General features: G+C 34.6%; 1 protein-coding gene across 3 annotated transcripts in view; it reads right to left on the bottom strand.

Moving 5' to 3' along the window:
* spz5 (spatzle 5 Toll-1 receptor) overlaps positions 1–18,334 on the bottom strand; it is a 229,856-nt gene that overhangs the window by 90,461 nt on the left and 121,061 nt on the right. For all 3 annotated transcript variants that reach the window (XM_081760365.1, XM_081760364.1, XM_081760366.1), the window contains exon 2: positions 4,796–4,971. In XM_081760365.1, coding sequence (XP_081616491.1) covers positions 4,796–4,971 — 176 coding nt within the window. The remainder of the gene's footprint in view (positions 1–4,795; positions 4,972–18,334) is intronic.

The following is an 18,334-nucleotide window of genomic DNA, read 5'->3' as shown; positions in this document are numbered from 1 at the left end:
CCCAGAAATCGGTCCTGGATCCGCCCCTGTACTCAGTAGGTGTGTACCCAGAAATTTTTGTGGGGAGGGTCCAAGCTCTGGGAAGAGGGAAGTTCAATACTACACAAGCCACTACGTTTATGTAGTATTGAACGGGTACTATTTTGCTAGCGAAGAGATGATAAATAAATGTAAAATACTTCCACCCATAACTTCAGGAAAAACATTACAGAACTAGATTTTTTTTTAATAAGAGAAAGAGTACAGATGAAGTGTAAGGTCAAATTTTCATGCTACATTAATCATTTCCTGTTAATCAAATATAATTTTATTCGGAAAGTGTAGAAATGTATATTGAAAGACAATGTTAGAAAGACAAAAGCAATAGTGATTGGAACGAAAAGGTCAGTGTCAAGTATAGAAGTAGGAGGGGAGAAAATAGAACAGGTCGACTAGTTTTCGATACCTGGATAGTATTCCTAGTAATGACATGAAATGTGAACGTGAATAAAAGTAAGGATAGGAATGGCGAAAGAAGCCTTTAGGAAGAAGAAAATACTATTTAGTGGGACCTTGAATAAAGAGTTGAGAAAAAGGCTCATAAAACGCTTCGTGTGGAATATTATACTGTACGGGACAGAAACATGACCATTATGCAAAAATAATTACAAAACGACTGGATTTCGAAATGTGGGTGTGGAGGAGAATGGAGAGAATCATCTGGGTCAAAGAGAGAGTGTTAGAAATAGTGGGGGAGAAAAGAACAGTTTAGCCATCATTAAGAAAAGGAAGAAAAACTGGGTGGGACGTAGATTAAGAAGAAACTATATAATGAGGGACGTGCTATAGGGTATGGTTGTTGGAAAGAGAGGGAGAAGACATTAGAGGCTACGATTAATGGACGATATCTAAACAGAAAAATCGTATGTAAAGATGAAGAGATTAGCGAGAGATCGTGGAGCATGGAAACCTCTCAATTGTGGCAAGTAACCTGCCAATAATGGCAGGATACCTATGGTAATGAGGATAACCACAGCCTCTCTCCCTTTTTCCTGCCATCATACTCTCCATGATATTATTCACCTTCCTAGTTAATATTCTTCCTATATAAAACATTATAACTTTTCTTAGTTATGAAGATAGATACAAAATTAACAAAGGAGTTTATGGCAAGCATTACTAAAATTGTATATTACTGCAGAAAAGAACTAATAAACAACATAATTATGCCCTACAGCAGCTATACGAATAAGGAAACTTAGTGAGAACATTAATTGAAGGAGTACAAAGCACCACGTGAAAAGGCTATTGACTTATTTGCATTGGTCTTGACTTACTGACCTTCCTGGCAAAGTTGCAACAACCAATGCTAATACGAAAGAGTAGCATCAACTAATAATATATGTATACAGAAAACCCGGCAGCATAGGAACAAACACGTATAAAAACGAAAACGTTAGAAGAAAGTAAGAACTCACTGTTAGCAAAACATGTCACATCGTGAACGTCCGTTCTCGAGAGATGTGTCGTTGTCAATGTTAACTAAATCGAACAACGCAACAGCATGAATGAACAACTCAAATAAAGCACATAAAGTAAGGAAAGGCAAAAAAGTATGTCATCTGAACAATGACATGTCTATAAGGATTTGTTTGGGATAACATTGTGTAGTGTATATTTTGCACACTTTCTCTCCTTTCTTAACTGTAGTAGCCGCCCAAATCATATTTTACTTTTTTCTTTCCTTCATAGTGGAACGGGGAGCGGAGAATGAAGAAGAGGCACAAATGTGACTTTTAAGCAATCTAACCCATGATCAGGCGACTTAGCTTAATACAGGCATTTTGAGTTGATTTTGAGTTTAATGTCTCTTTCAACAGAGAGGCTATATGAGACGGGACCTACGGATTAACGTGGAATCCGAATCACATGAGCTCCCGCCGGAAATCAAATCTGGGTCTGCCACGTCAAAGGCGCATACGCTAATCACTTACACACGAAGGAGCTCTACAGTCATTTAATTTCCAAATTAGTTTCTTCGGGGATGCGGAAGGAAATCTGCATTGGGCTCACTGCTCTAAAATTGACCAGAGATGCTCAATAATGTTTAAGTTAGGGAATTGAGTTGACCAGGGGATTGTGTTGAAGTACACCCTGATGTTCTTTAAATTACACCTAGGAATCACCCCTCTGAGTATTCGGTATTTCTTATAGAATGCCCTGTATACTCAGATCTCACTCAAAGAACGTATCGGACTGCCTAGTACTCGTAGGCGTGCATTGGGCGATGGCCTTATTTCTGTTGCTCGAATTATTGCTTTCCTTTACGCTGTTAACTTGACAAACGTTCTCTGAGCTTTTTATCCCTTTCGTATTTATTTCTATGTTGCTCAATTTTATTTATTTATTTATTATTATTATTATTATTATTATTATTATTATTATTATTATTATTATTATTATTATTATTATTATTATTATTATTATTATTATTACATGTTTTATATCCAGTACTTATATTTATCGAAATATATCTGTTCAGACAGATAGTGTACCAAGAAAACCTTTCTCATATACATTTAAATGCAATCCAGACATGTAACTATTAGGGCAACCTTTCTCACATACTTTTAAATACTTTTAAAATAGTGTATTCATTCAGACATTTAACGTATAAGAACACCCTTTGCACATGCATTGAAATGCAAATATTTATACTTAAAAAATGTATTCATTCAGACATTTAACGTATCAGAACAAACCATTGCACATGCATTGAAATGCAAGTATTTATACTTAAAATAGTGTATTCATTCAGACATTTAACGTATAAGAACACCCTTTGCACATGCATTGAAATGCAAGTATTTATACTTAAAAAATGTATTCATTCAGACATTTAACGTATCAGAACAAACCATTGCACATGCATTGAAATGCAAGTATTTATACTTAAAATAGTGTATTCATTCAGACATTTAACGTATCAGAACACCCTTTGCACATGCTTTGAAATGCGAGTATTTATACTTAGCGTAATGTATCCGTTCAAACACGTAGCAAATAATGAAAATCTTTCTCACATGATTTCAAATATGAGCACTTGTACCTAGTGCGACGCATCTGTTCAGAGGCGTAGTGTTCTGTAATGATCTCACATACCTCTCAGTAAAGGATTAAGAATTTGATTAGTTGATTGGGGATATACTAATTGAGAATAATGTCTTCACGCTTTGTGTCTGTCAACGAATAGTAAAAATCAAGCTTCATTTACACCAATTTCTGAGAAGAGGGAAAATTAGGGAACCATATTCTTTCCTCTTCCTTTCTCTGTCGTTTATTACAGTCTTGTAAATGAATATGTCTCAGTCGTTTATTACAGTCTTGTAAATGAATATAGGTTCATTCTTACAATGCCTCGAACTGAAAGGAACAAAGAAAATCCTTGATCGATATTAAATTGTCGCTATATCCACTGTGCATTAAATCTACTCAAAATTACATCAAGCTTCCTTTTAAAAATTTTTACGCTTATCTAAAATCAAAGTTAAGCAGAAAACAAGCTTATTTCCTTTCACCACTAGATCTTGATAATCTAAATATTGAACATTTTTCGTAACAAGTTCATTAGAAGCCATTTGACAAGTGATTGTTTTTTAGCTTTCACTAGTTCCATTGAACTTGTCCGACTGGTTATATCACAGGAGGCATACTATGAAAGCCAAAAAAGAAAATAGTGTTTCGATCTTGTCTTGTGATACTGAATGTGACATGTGAAATTCAGAACTTAGGAAATTTTTGTACCTCGTTAGGTAACACAGCACTAAAATAATTGCTTTACGTATATATATATATATATATATATATATATATATATATATATATATATATATATATATATATATATATATATATATAACGTAAAATATAAAATTGGTATTATAGGTGACCAGCAGAATTACCATTTCTTTGCAGTGGAAAAAATAGATGTATGAAAAATATTTTAACCCTCCTAGGGTATGCATTTTAGTTAAAGTATATTACGATTCTCTATTTTGGCATAAACTTTGAATTTTTTATACGCCAGTTATTCAATGTGACATGATATTTTTGTAAAGAAACCATTGGTGTGAACATTTTAAGTTTTGATACCTAATATGTAATTGTTAAAATTGACTGATATGCAACAATTTCACACTTTGAATTTTAGTCACAACTTAACAGTCTAAGTTCATTGATAGAAAAATTATTTCTGATGAAATCCAGTGTGAGTTGATCACTGGAAAGTTATTCTTGATTAGCTGATCATTTTCAAATTTTTGCTTAGTATTTAAAAAAAAGTTTAAAGATGTATACTTAAAATTTTGTCGATCATTGATTTTTATTTAAATTTTTAGTTTGAAAAACTTGGTATGAAAATTTTGTTTGAATTTTTTAGTATGAAATCTTTTGTTTAAATTTTCAGTCTGAAAATTTTGTTTTACAAATTTTTAGTTTGAAAATGTTTTGAAAATGTTTAGTTTGAAAATTTTGGTTTAAAATATTCTGATGTCTATTTTAATTTTCTTTTTCATTGAACATCTTAGTCTAAAATGTTCAATATCTTGAATGTTTTTACACTTGTTGATAATTTTTGATTATTTTTTTAAGTTTGAAAATGATTTGCATTTGTTGAAAAGTTTTCTGTTTTAATTTTACTTTGAAAATTTTGTTTAAAATTTTTCACTACCTGAAAATTTGAAGATCACTGAAAACAAAAATTTATGAGTCTAAGAAATAGAGTAAATTCGCTACTAAATTCTGATGGAGTACTCACGCTGGATAGTGCTTTATCGTTTCACAATATGTTTGTCCTGGTTTGGCACAATTTGGCGTCCTTCCTGGAGGCGCTGGAAGAAATGGGTAATCTCCTCTGCAACCACCATAATGATCACACTGAGGGTTTGTATGAAGAGGTAATAGAAGTAATAATGATAACAAACATGACCACATCTGAAATGAACATACAAAAATATACATTAGTTAAAAGGTCTCCTTTTAGTTCCTTTTTGTTGAGATAATACTATTAATGTCCATTCAATTCAACTTCGAAAGCAATACGCAGATACCGTTTAATAAATTGTGAATTGAATACACATTTTGATGAATACTATTAATGAACCTGTGACACGAAATAACGGGGGAGATATAAGTTCATTCCATTTACGTTGCTCTTGAGCGCCATCACACACAGTGCGGCAATTTGAAATCGAGACTGGTGTCGTAAAAAATAAACAAGATCCATAGAAAGTTACTTGGACCTTCCTACATCCACACATTGTTGCACACTGCGTAGCAACGTCGAAAGGATTACTAGAATTTGTTTAGTGTAATGCTGTGTAAAACCATTGTCATAGCCTTCTTGATTGTTGGTACATTATCACAATAGGAACTTTTTCTGTACTGTTTTCGGTTTAGAAAACAACGGAAAACAATCACATGAAGCCAGATCCGGTGAATAGGCAAGGTGTAGCGGCACATAAATACCCCATCGGGGCTAGAGCTCCTTCACAATCTAAATCTTGTGACTAAGACATTGTCATCAGATTACCCTGATACTATATCTTACACGTGTTACTCTTTCCATCAAACGTTTCTTTGTTCACTTTTAACTCTTCAGCAAAGATTTGAAGTGTAGAATTTCGGTCTTCAGTTCTGATTATGCTTAATTTCTCAACCAATTTCGGTTTTCTCCCGGTCTTTACTGCACCCAAATCTTCATTTCTTTAATTGCTTCCCGTTCTTTACCGAAACGCCTATATCATATAAATACACACGTACCGTTTAGACAATTCTCCCCATATACTTGCTTCAATGCAAACACGTAAAATGTTTCCGTAGGAGTTTTATCCAGGTGCTGGCAAAGCTTGATGTTGACTTTATTTTTATTCCATGTTGAAATCACGACAGATCTTCACAACACCTGTCCATAGTCCTACTTAATACCGTCACGCTCGGTAGTATCGCTCGAAGTCTACGAGCTCTTGGTGGTTGTTGGTGAGATCATATCCTTCACTTGATTGCACCACAGAACTCTCACATATTGTTAGTGTCGTTATCTACCGAGAAATAAAAATCAATCTCATTTCCAAATTGCCGCACTACTTTTTAATAATAGTTGTATTTAGTTTGTAATAAACAAAATAGTTTTAACATGCAGTTATTAAAATTAAATAATAATGTTATTTAAAAAAGTAGTTCACAGGATGCCGAAAGAACACGATACGTAATCAAATGCAGTTGAGTTCTTTTCTCTAGTCGCTGAGCTTTTTGGGAAAATGTTATTCTGACAACACTGTAATTTCCATGGCTGACAACACTAAAAATTCTTCAGCTTCATATTTTCTGTTGTAGAAAATATTATCTATGATTGTGGTAAGTTGCATTTCATTATCTCCTTCCATTTATGAGAAACAAGCAAAAGAAAAAAAATAGTAATTTTTGTATTATTTTTAGTATGTCAGGCTCTTAACTTCCAATGAAACTATTTGTTTGAGTTAACATGACAGAGCCACTAGGTGGCAGCACTTATATTTGATACCATGCACAGTATACGTATTAAGTTTCGCTACTAGATAAATTTACTTTGATGTTTGGTTTCTAGAATGATCGTCAGATCCTTAAATTGTTTTCACTTGCTTAGAAAGGAAGAATTTTTCATGCAATAACCTTCTCTCAAATTAAGAAATGTATTTGATTTATTTATTTTTGTTTACAAAACCCATTCACAACAAAGATGGCTATCATCTTGTACGAGTATGGATATTATCTCCAAACACATCGTAGAACACACCAAGTACGTCCAATAATTATAAACGAATTTACACTTGTGTAAATAGCTATAAACTACATACATGAAAATATGTATAATTAGTGTTGATGAAAAACATACAATTTAAGCCTATTATCTTAGGATAGTTAACATTTGATTAATATCAGATTATTTTTTTCGGTTCGTTAAACACCTAATATCTTTCAGAGCATAATGAAGTACAGAAAAGGAAACACACTGGAATAGCTGTCCAAGGTCGCTTGGAAAAAGAAAAAAAGTTCCATCTACATTTTCTTTTTTATTAACTTTAAACACTAACAAAAAAGAATCTTGTATCAAGTTCATAAACCGTGAAGAAAAATATGTAACGATAATCATTACACTTGTTCAAAAAAACTCAAATAGTTCACAAAATGGCCTGTAAATATTAGAAAAAAAAAATCAAACCGGAAATATATTATCACGTTCTGTAAACAAATTCTTTATAAAAGTTGTATCGTTTTAAGGACAATTTATATATTAACATAATTTTGAAAAAAAAAAAAATAAACAAATATTTATGTGAAGTCATTACTAAAATATAGACTTAATTCCAAGGACAATACTATCAAATGGAAGAAACTATTTGTAGGATAATAGTGACTTATAACAAAAGTTCGTATCATAGATTAAGTGAAGTTAAAAATCTGTGTTCATAAGTTTATTCAACCGTATATTTGAAGATATATTTGAATACTTTGCTGGCTAACGTAGTCTAGCGCAGCGGTTCTCAACCTAATCCCTATCATAACCCCCATTTTATCACACTATCTTGGCAGCGATTCCTTATAATTTCTGGTTTCTAATAAGCTTGTGTCGGATTTTTAATATACCTATTTCGGAGATCTCACGATGTCTATCTATTTCTATAATAGTAGAATACATTTTGTTGTATACATAGTGGATACAGTAACTTCCCTAAAATCGAATGGATTAAACCCAAATTTGGTCAGTTCATTCATATTACAAATATCGAATTCAATCAGTCATGCTGTTTCAAAATTGAGGCCGTTTGCATTTTCTCAACTTCATAACTCTCTTAATCTTGTTGTTAAAAAAAAAAAAAGTTATTGAGTATTTTAAATGACTTGATAATGTGCGTCACGAAGACTGAACCGGACTAGTTCACGCTCTGGTAACTCATTAGCTTTCAATTTTAATTGTATGTCAATATGCAGGTTTTGTTGCATTTGTATTTTTCTGATATTTCAATATGCAGTTCTCATTAGTTTCATATCGTACCTCTTTCATTTAAATTGATTTTTAAACAACTCTGCACCTGTTGAAAATATTTAGTAGACCTTTTTTTGTTCTCAACAGTATGTATAAAAATAAAAATGTGCCTGTCAGAACAAAATTCAAAATAATATTTTAAAATATTTTTCGGTGTTAGATTCTAATTATATTTATGTCTTTCGTTTATCTTCGCGACTCCCAGGTTGAAAAACAATGGTCTGGCGTTCTAAGGATGTACGAGTAAGTTGGCGGTCGTCAGATCTGTCTATTACAGGTTCAAATCTCAGCAGTCATTTCATTTATCATCATTTATTTTTCAGTCTTCTTAAGTCTAAATAAAGGTGCTGCTGCAACGATATCTTCTTCCTGAATACTTGAAGAATTTATTGACATAACATCAAGTTGTCATATGAGAGGTAAGGTCCCGATATATTTCGAGAACTTATATATTAGTCTTCCAAAGTGACACAATTCTTCCGTAAATTTCACAAATCTATGATTACCTAAACTGGGACAGCACCAAAATGTCGATAAATGTATGTATTTGGTATTAAACAGCACAGAATTGAGTTTGATGCCATATTTTATATGATGGAGAATTCTATGTGGATTTGAGCAAGTTCCAATATAATTTCATTTAACAAAATACTACAGAAAGATTTGAACAAACATGTTTCAAAACATTCACGTAGTAGATATCTTAAAATGGGCGCTGGGGAGTACCACATTTTGGAAGATTTACAGGTAAAATGGAATACTTTGCATGAAAAGACATACAGTATTTTTAAGGAGCAAATCCCTGAAGGCGACAGAGTTAAGTATAAAGTAATACAGCTGTATTTTAGGTTTACAAGTGCTTCACGATGGATAAATAAGTGAGTGCATATAAAAGATTACCCTCTTAGATGCTATTTTCCACCGGCGATATATTTCTGCATAGTGAACAGAAGCTGTATTTTATATTTACAAGTGGAATGCTACTAGTATGAAACCATGACAAGTGCTATCGAAACTCATATCATTGCCAAAACCCACTTCTTTTAACTACCCTTACTAATGCGTATACCCACCATAGCTGATGCGCCTGCTCCCTTCCGACGCATCCCTGCGCTATTGCACGGGCCCGCCAGCTGCATCCTGCCCTGAAGCTGATAGCATTCGTGCTTTCTAGTGGCCACATAGCAAACGTTAGTTTGTGTTCTTGGCACTGTAGTTTTTACGACGTACATTCGGAAGCCATATTTATATGCAAATCTCAAAAGAATTGTAATTTTTCAACAATTACTTCTGGTGACCTGTTTGAATTTTATCTATGCCAAGTGAGATATTTTGATGTTGCCCTCCACAAATCTTTTAGGGGACAATGGAAAGGAAATTAATGAAAGAATTATATTTTTTCAATAATTATTTCGAATGGTGCACCAAAAGTAAACCCGTACGTTAAAAGGTACAAGAAAACAAGATTTTTGCTCTGTTTTTAAACGTTTGACGTGTCACAATCTTCATTAATTTTTAAGTCCTTTAGTAGCACCTTTTGAAAACCTCTCCTTTTCCTATTGTGACATGTTTCAACTTGTTAGCGTTTGTCCACTGCGTTCACTTTTTCTCTTGCTGCTGCTTGAAAAGCAATTAATGAAGTAAATAAATGACATTTTCCTCTTCTTCTTCTTCAAGAGAAATAAATAAATAATATATAAAAAAGAGCAAACGTTGAACTGAAGCATTGCATAACCAGAACCGTAAAATAAACGGTAGTTCCTTAGTCAAACAGACCACATTCACTTTCTCCGCTCTGTTACATATATCAGGGTAAAGTCAGCCTTAGCTTTTTTTCCTTCTACTATTAAGTGCTTCCGAAGATTTTAGATGAAGAAATCTCTTCTTTTGTATAAGTATGTTCTTGTTAGACTTTTTATTATTATTATTAATTCCAGACACGTATGAAAAACCTTAACTGACTGAACAAAAGAAAGGAAAAAAGGCATGTAACTGATACGGTAAAAGATACTTGAAGTTACTAACTTTTTAAACAAAATATGATGATGTCTCAAGCTACCGGAAAGATTTTCATCTATTTCCAGTAAAAGATATACAAAATCTTAACATATATATATCTTGAGGGTCAAGATATAGTAATAGTGATCTGAGCCTTAAATGGGTTACCAGTATCTCATATGGACAGGGGTGCTCACAGGCGGATTTTAGGGCGCAGATTGCACCCCTGAATTTTTTTTTGGGAGGGTAGGGCATAATTTTCTTCATTGAAAATTGGAAGTCGAACTTTAATTATAACATACTGATGCTTTCACGAACAGAAAAAGTTCCGAAATTGAATAAAATTTAGTTTACATACAAGTTATTTTGGTGTGGTTCATACAAACTTTTTTTTTTCGATTATTTGATGTGAGGAATTATCTCTTACAGTTTGACGATATAGTTCATAAACAAATATATACTAGTTATTTGTTAAAATAAGTACAATTATATGAAATAAAATATTTTGAGTCAGCCGTAGTAGGAAAATGATAGAAGATGGAAAATTAAGGTTTTAAAATAGAATATTCAGTACTGCCTTTAACTTTAGGAATTAAAACCGGGACTTTTAGGCTACGACTTAGTCAGTAACTTCACCTATTACTAGTGTTGACACGAGACGAGACGAAACTTCGGGTTATCTCGTCTCGTGCAAAGTATGTCTCTTCTCGAAAAGATGTGTTCGTCTCGTCTCATGTCCCGTCTCGAATGGTTCTGTCTCGTCTCGTTTACGTGGCAAGTCGCGAGAAATGTCTCGTCTCGTGGCAACACTCTACGGCTGAGACCACAGAAAAGAGTTGTTATGCCAAGTGGTTTAAAATTACACCTTTTAAACAAGTTTGGTTTGGATAACAGAGCACAACACACAACACGAGTATAATCTTCCAAAAACGACTACTTAGTTTCGACTGAAGCGGTAAAGAATTACTACGACAGGAATATTTGTCAATACCGTCGGTACAGTCCAAAGGCAAACCTCCACCACTTATTCTAAATACTTTTTTCAGAATTTTCTGGCGCCATTTCAAAAAATAAGGAGGTCTACGTGGCTTTTCAATTTAAAAAATGGCTTAGGTTCGAATAACATTATAAAACATTTTTTAAAAAAAAAACTAAATTTTATTGTCAAACCATCATCCTTTCAAAACACAGTACGTTTTTGTCTTTGTTCTGAACGAGAAGGACCATGAAACAATGGTTGGTTACTGATAAAACTGCCATTAAACATGAAGAAAGAGATCTTGTACTTTTATAACTTAGATATCCCCACCAGCAAGGGCGCCAATTTCTCTGTAAATTTGGGGGAGCCCATTCAGATGCAGATTATGCCAAATTATGCCAAATATTGTATATTCACAAATACAATGAGCCCCCCCCCCCCAGAATCGGTGCCCTTGCCCACCAGCCCCTTGAATGAAATTTTCTGAAACACTAATCACGGTGAATGCTGTAACATTGTACTTGAATCTAAAGCACTATCACAAAATAATTAAACTTGAATCGATTGAAAAATGGAAATGAAAGCTGTATGTAAGAATCATTTTTTTAAAAATGACTTTACTTTGTGGTGGACAAACACCGAGTGCGTGGGTTTTCTCGGGGTTCTCCCGTTTCCTCCCACTTTCTTCATTCCATCATTTCATTCACTACTCATCATCACCGTCTCCTTTAGCCTAACCGGCATATCTGTGGGACGTAAAACTCAAAGATTTCATTTCATTTTTTTAAAAAAATGGCTTTAGGTATTCCCTGTTATTTATAGGATAGTCCTCATTTGAAATAATAGACATTGGTAGTATACATTTCGAAGGCAAATAATTTATTCCGAGTTAATAAATTTTAAACAAATGTAAAAACTGGGTTTGCATTTTCGAGACACGAGACAAGACGAAACATTTCACGAGACGTCTCGTCTCGTGTCGTGTCTCGCTTACAAGGGTTCGGTCTCGTCTCGTGGCAACACTACCTATTATGTGAGAGCTCCTAATGCTAACGGTAGAAATAAATAATAAAAAAAAGTATTGAGTAATAAGAACAACAAAATATTGAACTTACACACTCAGCCAAGAATGCCATATATAACAAACAACAGGTGCAAACAACAAATTACAGTCTAACAGCTTTTCCGGATCCATAAATTTTGATAATGTCACAAAATTACTATTATTATTCTATTCGCCAACACAGTATACGCAATACACAAACGAAAAAAAAAACATACTATACACTAGTGGCTGGACATGAAAATTATATACAAGCGATTATTAAAAGAAAATTAAAAACAAAAAATACAGATATACGCGTAAGAATTTGTGCAACAGCGTTTATATATGCTTTCTCATTTTACAACGTTATGCAGCTTTTGTTTGTCAACATTAACTGAAAAAAAGAAAGAGAAAACAAGAACAAAAACAAATGACTCTTAGTTTCCGCATCATTATTGATATAATTTTAGTGTAAATAAAGCTTTACATACTTTTTGTTCCTGTTGCAAATAATAATAATTTATTTTTACGTTTAAGAAAAGAATTGGACAGTGTCAGTTACACAAAATGATGTTTTTTTCTGTCTAAAATCGTCATTTTCTACTTATTATCTACCATATTATTATTATTATTATTATTATTATTATTATTATTATTATTATTATTATTATTATTATTATTATTATTATTATTATTTATAGTAACTCCAAAGTTATATTGTTTGTCACTGTTTTGCATACATAGGGTATTTGGAAACATACCGACAAAGTTTAGTAAATTATTCCTAGAATAAATACATTTATACAGGTGCATGCATAATTTCACGGTTATAGCCCGCCCTTTTTTTTCGAAACAATAACAAGAATACACCAAGAATGATTTTTTATTGGAAATGAAATGAAATCTTTGAGTTTAACGTCCCACGATTATGCCCTTTTGGCTAAAGGAGACGATGATTAAAGCAAGGGAATGATGATGAAAGAATTGGTGGAATGAGAAAGTGGGAGGAAACGGAGTACCCCGAGAAAACCCACGGACATGATGTTGTCCACCACAAACTTACGTAGTCAAGGATCGAAGCAGCGACTCCATGCACCAGAGGCAAGCGCTCTACCTTTGAGCCACTGTGCAACCTAATTTTTGTTGGAATAAAATTAAGAGTTTGGACTAACAATCTAATGGCCTATGACCTATGGAATCCGAAGATTCAAAGCTGCATTCACTAAAGCTTTCCATTGGCTTCTGGCTTTATCCAACTGTATTCATTTTCTACTATGTACTACTATTTCTGTGAGATTCGCCTGAATATTGTTCCCCTATCTGCACCTAAATCTTCCTAATGGTCTTTATACAAAATATTTAGATAGTGTTTTTTCTTTCTTCCATTCTGCAGGCTACATACTTGCTCATTTGATTCTCCGTCCTCGTTATGAAGTTTCTGCCATTTCCGTTCTTCTTGAGTCCGAATATTCACTTTAGGATTTTATTTTCAAACACTCTCAGTCTTCATTTTCCCCTCAAAGTAACAGACCATGTATCGCAAGCATACAATACAACAGGCATAATAATTATTGTTATATATATATATTAAGTTTTAAATTCTTCGACAACTCGAAAAGGCAAAAAGAGTTTGAACTGATTAATTACACGAATTCATTTCTTTCAGACGGCATTTAATTTCTTCCGGTTTTGGTCTATTATTGTTAATCTCAAATATTTGAATCCCGAGTGTGTTAAAAATGTGTTACTTGATATTTTAACATATCTATACTTTGCAAGTTAGTATTTTTAGTGATAATATGAAGTGTGAAAATGAAATATAAGCAAGCATAGAAATTTAGGAAGAAGAAAATACTATTTTGTGGGATCTTCAATAAAGAGCTGAGAAAAAGACTCATAAAATGTTTCGTGTAAAGTATTATAATGTATGAGTCAGAAACATGGTCATTACGCAAAAATGATGAAAAACGACTGGAAGTTTTCGAAATGTAGGTGTGAAGAAGAATGGAGGAACTTAGCTGGGTCGAGCAGAATACAAAAGAGATGGTATTAGAAATGGTGGGGAGAAAAAACAATTTTAGATATTATTAAGAGGAAAAGAAGCTGTTTGGGACATCAGCTAAGAAGAAGCTGTATTATGAGGGACTGCTAGAGGATATTGTGGCAGGAAAGAGAGTGAGAGGACGAAGGAGATTACGATTAATGGACGATATCAAAACAAAAAAAAATGTACGTGAAGACAAAGAAGTTAGCGGGAGACCGTGGAGCATGGAAGCTTCTCAGCTGAGGCAAGTGCAGTGTTCCTTCCATACCTGTTTTTGGGGAACCACTGCTCCCCGGAGTTCTGAGGGTACTCCCCCGGAGCAGACCAAAATAATACGTTTATAATATAATAAATAGAAAAGTATCAGCAGTGCCCCCCAGAATACTAAGTGTATCCCCCGGAACATTATTTCTGAAAGAAACACTGGGCAGGTGACCAGCCAATAATGCGAAGAATGCCTATGATGATGAAGAATGATGATGATGATGATAGAATGAAATCGGATTAAGGCTGTACAATGATTGTGAGATCTAAGTAGTTCGCTATTATCCATTGTATTGCAATAAATCACGCTCAATTCTTTTAATGTCTAGTCTCATTCTTTTATTTTACACCACAAGAAAACCTCATCTCTTGCATTTTTTGTAAAAGTAGTTTATATTTTTTGAAGTTTTTCTTTATTCAATCAGCTTTTGATGTCTATCGTGATTTCAGAATCTTAAAAAAAAAAAAAAATCACGATGATATCCTGGAAGTTATACTGTGGATACCAACTCCAAAGCATTATGCTTGCATAACGAAAAGGATAACTTGGATAACAAGAAGGTTTATATGCGTACACTGGATTTTCATTTAATTTACTCACAAAACTTCAGTTTAACAATGTTTAGTTCTTAATGCATCCTATATTCCCACCTTTTTTTTTTTTTTTTTGAAAACTGAAAATACTGTATATCAAATATACAAAACTGTAGATGGAAATAAAACTTTATTCCGGTTTGACCGGATTTTCGTTCAACAGAAGCACCATCAGTTAAATCAAGTGGAGTTAATGAAGTTTAATCAGCTTATGACGAAAAACAATATTTTAGTAAATCAATTAAAATCAGAAATTTGGTTAATAGGAATTTAGTTAAAGGGAACTGTAGTATACGATATATACATATAGCTTCTTTAATAATAATAAATAACGTGTGTACTTGTCATCAACTTCTCATATTGAAAGCAGTGACCTATATCCAGCAAACGTCATATACAGATAGATCCTCACCAGATTTAATTACTTACGAAGCCCTTATTTCGATTTTCGATTTGGGGAAGGGGGAAGTTGGATTTGGAGGGATGAAAATGTATGTACGCGTATAAAAGAATAGCATAGATAACCAGGACGACGGACATTAGTGGTAGTGGATTTAGGGTTAGCGACCTTTTCAGCAGTGAGACTACACAAGGCATGGATCTTCTGCTTAATGGAGAGTCCGAACCACATGAGCTATTGTTGGGGATCGAACCCCGGTCTTCCGAGCTAAAGGCGGGTACGCTAACCATATAGCCACAAGGTACCTGTCGACGGATGTTAGTATCAGATCCATAGTTTTCGATGTTCACAAGCTGATTGGTGACAGTTTCGATGCCCTTTAAGTCCAAATTCAGTTCCCCTGTTCGGGTAAGACTCCCTTGCACACCTAGGGGAGTGGGAGGGTAAAACACATAAAAATAATCGAAAGTGACCTATTAGTGGCAAATCCATTGTTTTCGGGGTCCATGAGCTGATTGGTGACAGTTTCGATGCCTTTTAAGTCCAAATTCAGCCTGCAGTGTGCCAAGAGCCCCCTTGCACATCTAGGGGAAGTAGAAGGATGAGACATAAAAATGATAAGAAACGACCGATCCATAGTTTTCGGGGTCGCTTAGATTAAGAATAACATTCCAGATGCCATTTAAATTAGGCTTCAACCCTCATTAGCACCCCGGGGGATGGTGGGAATTGTACCATGTAAAAATAAGTGAAAATAGCCAATACTACTGAAATCTACAGTTTTCGGGATTGGAAACTGATTGGTGACAGTCTCGATGATATTTAAGCCTAAATTTAGGCAAGAAAAGACACGTCAGCTGGCTCGGGAACTGACAGGGTTAATGCCAAACGTGTTCCTCTTCCTTATTTACTTATTTATCTCACTCATTTTTATATTTTCAAATAGCATGTATTACATGAGCATTATCTTCTTCGTGCGAAGAACGGATATTACAGCTAGTACGGAAATGAAAGTTCATTATGGAACTCTCAGTTCTAGTGCTGTTGTCTCTAGTTTGATCCAAGTGATGTAGTGGGCGACCATCATTTTTGAATTGACGAGTGCGTCTGACTGAAATTTTGCGCCCTGAAATTCTTATCAACCTTCTGTTAGCCCTACTCTTATCAACTTTCTGTTAGCCCCATTCTTATCAACTTTCTGTTAGCTCCACTCTTATCAACCTTCTGTTAGCTTCGTTCTTACAAACTTCCTGTCACCTCTCCCAGGCACGTAGCCAGGATTTCGTGAAGGGGGGGGGGGTCCGTGACATGAAATACTGTGGTCATCCCAAAAGGGGCTCGATCATTGTAAACTATTTTACTGGAACATATATTGGTTCGTTTAGCCAGGATTTCGTAACGGGGGGGGGGGGGAGGCGCAGAGTGACATGAAATTCTGAAGGCACAGGAGCTCGATCAATCTAAACTACTTTACTATCAACATATATTGGGTTGTTAGGACAATAAAATGAGGATATGTTGGCAAGTATTTTAAGAACAAACTATGAAGAAATTTCGAGCAAAATAATAAAAAAAAAGTATTGAAAAAGATTTTACAATACTTGTATTCAAATATAACAATTTTCCTTTCGTTATGACCTCAATTATTATAAAAAGTACATACTCAATACTGTCTTGTAAACTATCTTCTAATATAAATAAAATAAAGAGTTTGTGTGTGTGTTTGTCTGTCTGTGTGCGGCCCGGGGACCAGACGAGTGGACCGAGAGTTACCAAATTTTGGTCAGGGGTACCTTGGCCCAGGCCCCAGATCAAGACGAAGCGTTTTTTTAAATTTCTAAACAGGGGGTCTCAGGGGGACGTTTACCGGAACCGGCTTGGGAACCAGACAAATTGACCGAGAGTTACCAAATTTTAGTCACGAATACCTTGGTCCAGGCTCCAGACCAGAGTTAAACGTTTTTGTCGAAATTCGAACCAGGGGGGTCTCAGGGGGCGTTTACCGGGACATGTAAAAGTAGTAGAAAATGACCGATATTTATTTATTTATTTAACAATCACCAGATACAGCTCAGAGGCCATTTTACACTGGATATCCAACAACATTAACAATGGAAAGGATTTGGGAAAGTATCGACCAGGGTCTGTTTAGTAGGTACCATCCCGGCATTTGCCTGGTAGGACTGAAGGAAGCCCTGGAAAATCTCAGTCAGGATGGTCAGCAGCGGGATTCGAAGCCACGACCTCTCGAATGCGAAGCCAACGTTCTACCACTTGAGCTATTAGTGTCGAATTCATATTTTCGCGTCGTTGAAATCAATGGTGAAACTTGGATCGCATTAACTTCCAAATTCACGCTATTCGGATCCGGGCCGTGGGTCACCGGAGGGGGTTGAGATATCAAGACATATAAAAGTAATCCAAAATGACCGATATTAGTGTCAAATCCATAGGTTTCGCGGTCACTGAAATCAATGGTGACATTTCCATTAGCGATGACTTGCAAATTTAGTTACAATTGTATGCGGGCTGGGAGTCAGCGGGGGGTGGATACCGAGACATGTAAAAAATAGCCAAAAATGACCGATATTAGTATCAAATCCATAGTTTTCGCCGTCGCTGAGATCCATGGTGATACTCCCACAGGCGTTGACTTCCAAATACAGCCCCTGTGGCGAAGCATGTGTATGTTCAACTAGTTTTACAATATATACGTTCCTTTCTCTGTTGAATCAAATGCTAACAGAACTTTCTTTCAACATAAATTTTTGTTTTTATTATTACCGTCAACTATTGTCAGTTCCAAATGACAGGTTAAAGGAGCAATAGAAAATTGTCCTTGAAATAACATGTTTGATACTACAAGGATGCGATGACGAAAAATTATGATTTAAAATGTCCACGCTGTTACACAACGGCACTATGCTTTCGAAAGCTTGAAATCTCTC

This window comes from Thermobia domestica, chromosome 5 (genome assembly GCF_964235325.1).
Source record: "Thermobia domestica chromosome 5, izTheDome1.hap1.1, whole genome shotgun sequence".
Classification (NCBI taxonomy): domain Eukaryota; kingdom Metazoa; phylum Arthropoda; class Insecta; order Zygentoma; family Lepismatidae; genus Thermobia; species Thermobia domestica.
This window is presented reverse-complemented; position numbering and strand designations above follow the sequence as displayed.